This window comes from Chelmon rostratus, chromosome 1 (genome assembly GCF_017976325.1).
Source record: "Chelmon rostratus isolate fCheRos1 chromosome 1, fCheRos1.pri, whole genome shotgun sequence".
Taxonomy (NCBI): domain Eukaryota; kingdom Metazoa; phylum Chordata; class Actinopteri; order Chaetodontiformes; family Chaetodontidae; genus Chelmon; species Chelmon rostratus.
This window is the reverse complement of record NC_055658.1, coordinates 9,329,489-9,333,195: the sequence shown is the minus strand read 5'-3', so window position 1 is coordinate 9,333,195 and position 3,707 is coordinate 9,329,489. Positions and strand designations below refer to the sequence as shown.

The 3,707-nt window shown below is 50.0% G+C and overlaps 1 protein-coding gene across 1 annotated transcript; it reads right to left on the bottom strand.

Annotated features, from left to right (window-relative positions):
* Positions 1-475: 475 nt before the first annotated feature.
* On the bottom strand, positions 476-1,982 carry LOC121610495 (regulator of G-protein signaling 9-binding protein). Its single transcript, XM_041942637.1, has one exon. It carries the CDS (start codon positions 1,868-1,870, stop codon positions 1,130-1,132), a length of 741 nt encoding a protein of 246 aa, XP_041798571.1. The 5' UTR covers positions 1,871-1,982; the 3' UTR covers positions 476-1,129.
* Positions 1,983-3,707: the final 1,725 nt, after the last annotated feature.

Sequence of the window (3,707 nt, the reverse complement as noted above, 5' to 3'; positions counted from 1 at the left end):
ATACCTCTGTGTACATCTGACATAGGTAAGTCAAGCTCTGCAGTGATTACAACCTGGGCCCATCTGAAACCACTAGCTTTAACTCCAAAGCCTCACACATTCTAGAAATGTGTGGCATGCATTCAGCACATGCATTGTTCCTTGCATGCCTGTAAACCACCTGGGAGTTATTCTGCAAAGTCCAAGCATGTTTCCAAGTTATGTTTCAAAATTTTATTATAATAAATATACTTAGTATGTACAGTAACTGACGCAGCAGTCTGTATGTACTGTACAAACCCCTCTATTCACATGTTGCATGTATACATTCAACACTGTTTGCAAGAAAAACCTTGAAAAGGAACATGAACAGGCTTACAGTGAACGGATGCATTATTAGAAGACTGTGGACAGTCTCTTAGGTCCCAAGGCTCTCATGAAGCACATTGTGATTCAATGCGGTGAAGTAAGATGCAGGCCTACTACAATCTGGCTGTGCAGGTTTGAAACTGTGCTAAGAGGCATGTGGAACAGTGCAGGTTTGATCACACCCTAACTGTGTGATGTGAGGAGCTTTAACTGTGACCCTATTAGTTTCCGTACGACACGAGTCCACTTCTCTGACTAGATGCTCCCCCGCTCGCTTGAACACGTCTGACTTTGCTGGATTGGAATTCATAAACTGAAAGCATCAATCAGCAGAACATCAAGGGGAATACTTAACAGTAGGCTACATTTACGCTTGAGCTTTTCCACTAATCCACTTGGATTACGTGTTGTTCGTATCATCCTGATGGCCAGACACTGTCACGTAATTTCAGGACTTTTTCCCCTCTTCCAAAAATACTACGACCCCTTGGCCCCTTAAAATACTTAACCTCAAACTGCGCCCGACGTCCGTCCCGTCCGACTGACACACACACACACACACACACACACACACACACACACTAGCCTATATTGTTCAACATTTTATCTAGTGCAGCTCCCTCAACTCCACCGAATACATTCACGGATCCGAGAAAGAGTACTAAGTTGGTGTGTCCGCAGTGTGTTCCTCTCTCGCGGAGCTGCTGGCGCCGGGGCACGGTGGCGCTCCGGCGGGCCGCCGCGCAGGGCGCCCGTCAGGGTGGGCTGCTGGCTGGACAGTTCAGGACATGTTGATGACCAAGTATCCCAGAACCACGGCGACCGTGACGATGACGAAGAAGACGAACACAGCGCAGATGGAGGCGAAGCTAGCATCCCTGTTGCCTCCTCCTTCCTCTTCCTTGGGCTCCTCTTCGCAGATGGAGATGACACCCACGGAGGAATTCCCGACGCTCATGTTGGACTTGAGCTCCGCGCCCGCCTCCTGCTTCGCCTCCACGGCCCACGGCGCCACCTGCACCTTCATCTCCATCTCCTCCATCATCTGGGTCACCTGGGAGATCTCGGACTGCAGGTCGCGGAGGTCGGCCGTGTCGATGTTGCTGTCCGCCTCGTACTTCATGTTCTGCACGCTCATGGCCCGCGCCGCCACGGTGGTGGTGCTGCCGGTCATCCCAGTCTGGATGAGGTGTCTCGTCGGCACCTTGAGGGGGAAATCCTGCCCTATCTCCAGGGACCTTTTCATGTCCACCTCCAGGAGCTCCATGCTGCTCGAGAACAGTACCCACAGGCGCTCGTACTCGGCCCGGTCCTCTTTGCTGATGCTCTTGTCTTTGAGCAGAGAGGTCAGTTTAGTCCTGTTGGCCACGGCCAGCTCCTGGGCCTTTTTGCGCGTCCTCTTCAGCTCCTCTCGCAGGTTCTGGGAGTCCGAGGTGCTGCCCAGGGCGATGACCAAATGTCTGTAGCAAGCTGTCACTTTGTTCAAAGCGTCCAGCATTGTTTTGCACTCTTCTTTCCCCATTGCTGCCTTATAAAAAGAATCTGTGCCCTTGCCAAAAAAAATGAAATATCAAACAAAAGAAGCTTGGAGAGAAATGGCGAGCAGTGAGCGACGGTGCCTCAGCCTCAGTCCTTAGTTTAGTTTCCACAGGCGCACACCCCCAGCTCTACAAATCCCCTCAGCGCACTAGTCAGAGCAAATTCCTCTCTATCCATGCTCCTTCCTGTCTGCAAGCAGGCACAGAGAGCGGCTTACAAATTAATGCGTCCGTAAATGGCTTTGGGCTACCTTTGCGCTTCCCTACTGGAGATCAAAGAGCGCCGGAGCACCTCTCCTGCAGGGCGCGGATGCTGAATGGACGTGAAGCAATCCAGCCTCCCCCCCACCTTTTTCTACGAGATTTGGATCCAGATTCAGCTACAGGTGTCATCCGCCGAGCTGCTGTTTATGGAGAGAGAGAGAGAGAGAGAGAGAGAGAGAGAGATCGGCGCCTTTTCCGTCAGCAGCTTAAATAAGTCCGTTAATGTTGACAGATGACGCGCAGCTGCGAAGGTGGAGATCTTTTGGAGAGTTCAAAAGAGAAAGCCTCCGTAACAGTGCGCGATGAGGAGCCATCGTGTTTTGGTTTCTGGGCCCAAACGGTGATGTTTAAATACCAGCAAGCGCCTTCTGTGGTCACATGTGCGCACTAAACAGAGCCATGCAGGCAGGAAAACAAAGAAGCTCCGCCCACGTTGGTTTGCGTCTGGTTCAGCTGCGTCCTGCCATTGGCTGCTCTGTCCCTGATGCGGCCAGGGCTGGGATATCAGCGGGGATGTCGAATCACAAAGCCCTAACCTATCTGCCATTTGTCATCAGGGTGTCCCTGCGTATGATGTGAGCCGCATTTCCGGAGACGAGTGAGGCTATGGCTGATGACTGGCAAGATGTTCCGCATTATTTATCTTTATCTTTGCACTTCAAACACAGCGCCGCAAGAGCAAAGGTGTTCACGCTTAACAGCCATCGTTTGAACCACTCTATACCTGCTTAGTGATTAGTGATTACATCTGGCTGAGAACTGTGTCAGTTGTGTGCATAAATGACAACCCACATATTCATCTCTTCTCTGCGCGCTTGCATACCTGCACGCCCTGCAGTCCATGGGCGCACACAGCTTGTGATGCCAGTCATTGCACACGGTGTTGGTTGGATAATGTGCTGTTTACCTATTTGCCCCCGCTGTGTTGAGAGGTGAGAGGCAGATCGGGCCGTGTGGTGTTTGCATGGTTTGCTCTTTTTGCATTATTGAAGCGGATGGGGCCTAATGATCCGTCGACTGCGGTGTAAAGCTAATGGACTGAAACACAGATGAGGCCCGAGGAACTCGGGGAGAGGCTGGCTGTTTGGCCTGGGGATTTGTTTTCTTCTATTCCATTTAGTCCTAGTTTGGAAAAAAAATCTTTATTTCTTCTCATATCAGACTCCCTCACTCACTGGAACATCACACATATCCCTCAGTTTGACACATATGCACTTACATGTGTAACAATGCCATAATAATATTCATTTAATGTGACTGTATGTGTCTCTGCTCTGTTTGTACTGTACTGTTGCATACATTTCAACTGCTGGTAGCCGTGCCATGTCTGACTAACATATCTTGACTGAGTCAGATGTTTTGTAGCGATCTTGGCAAATGGATCTTCTTTCCTTTGAATATGTTTCCATGGCAACCTCTCACCTCTTGGCAAGCACTCTTGAGTTTATCCACCCACGAGGTAGCTATTCAGTTACTGACAGCACGGTCAGTTGTCAACAGTCGTGATCATTGTCTGTCATATTGTATTTTGAATTGCAAAATAACATATTAGCTGTT

What these genes read in the sequence shown, in the direction of transcription:
- LOC121610495 (XM_041942637.1), bottom strand. Translation starts at nt 1,870, where the DNA reads ATGGGGAAAGAAGAGTGCAAAACAATGCTGGACGCTTTGAACAAAGTG.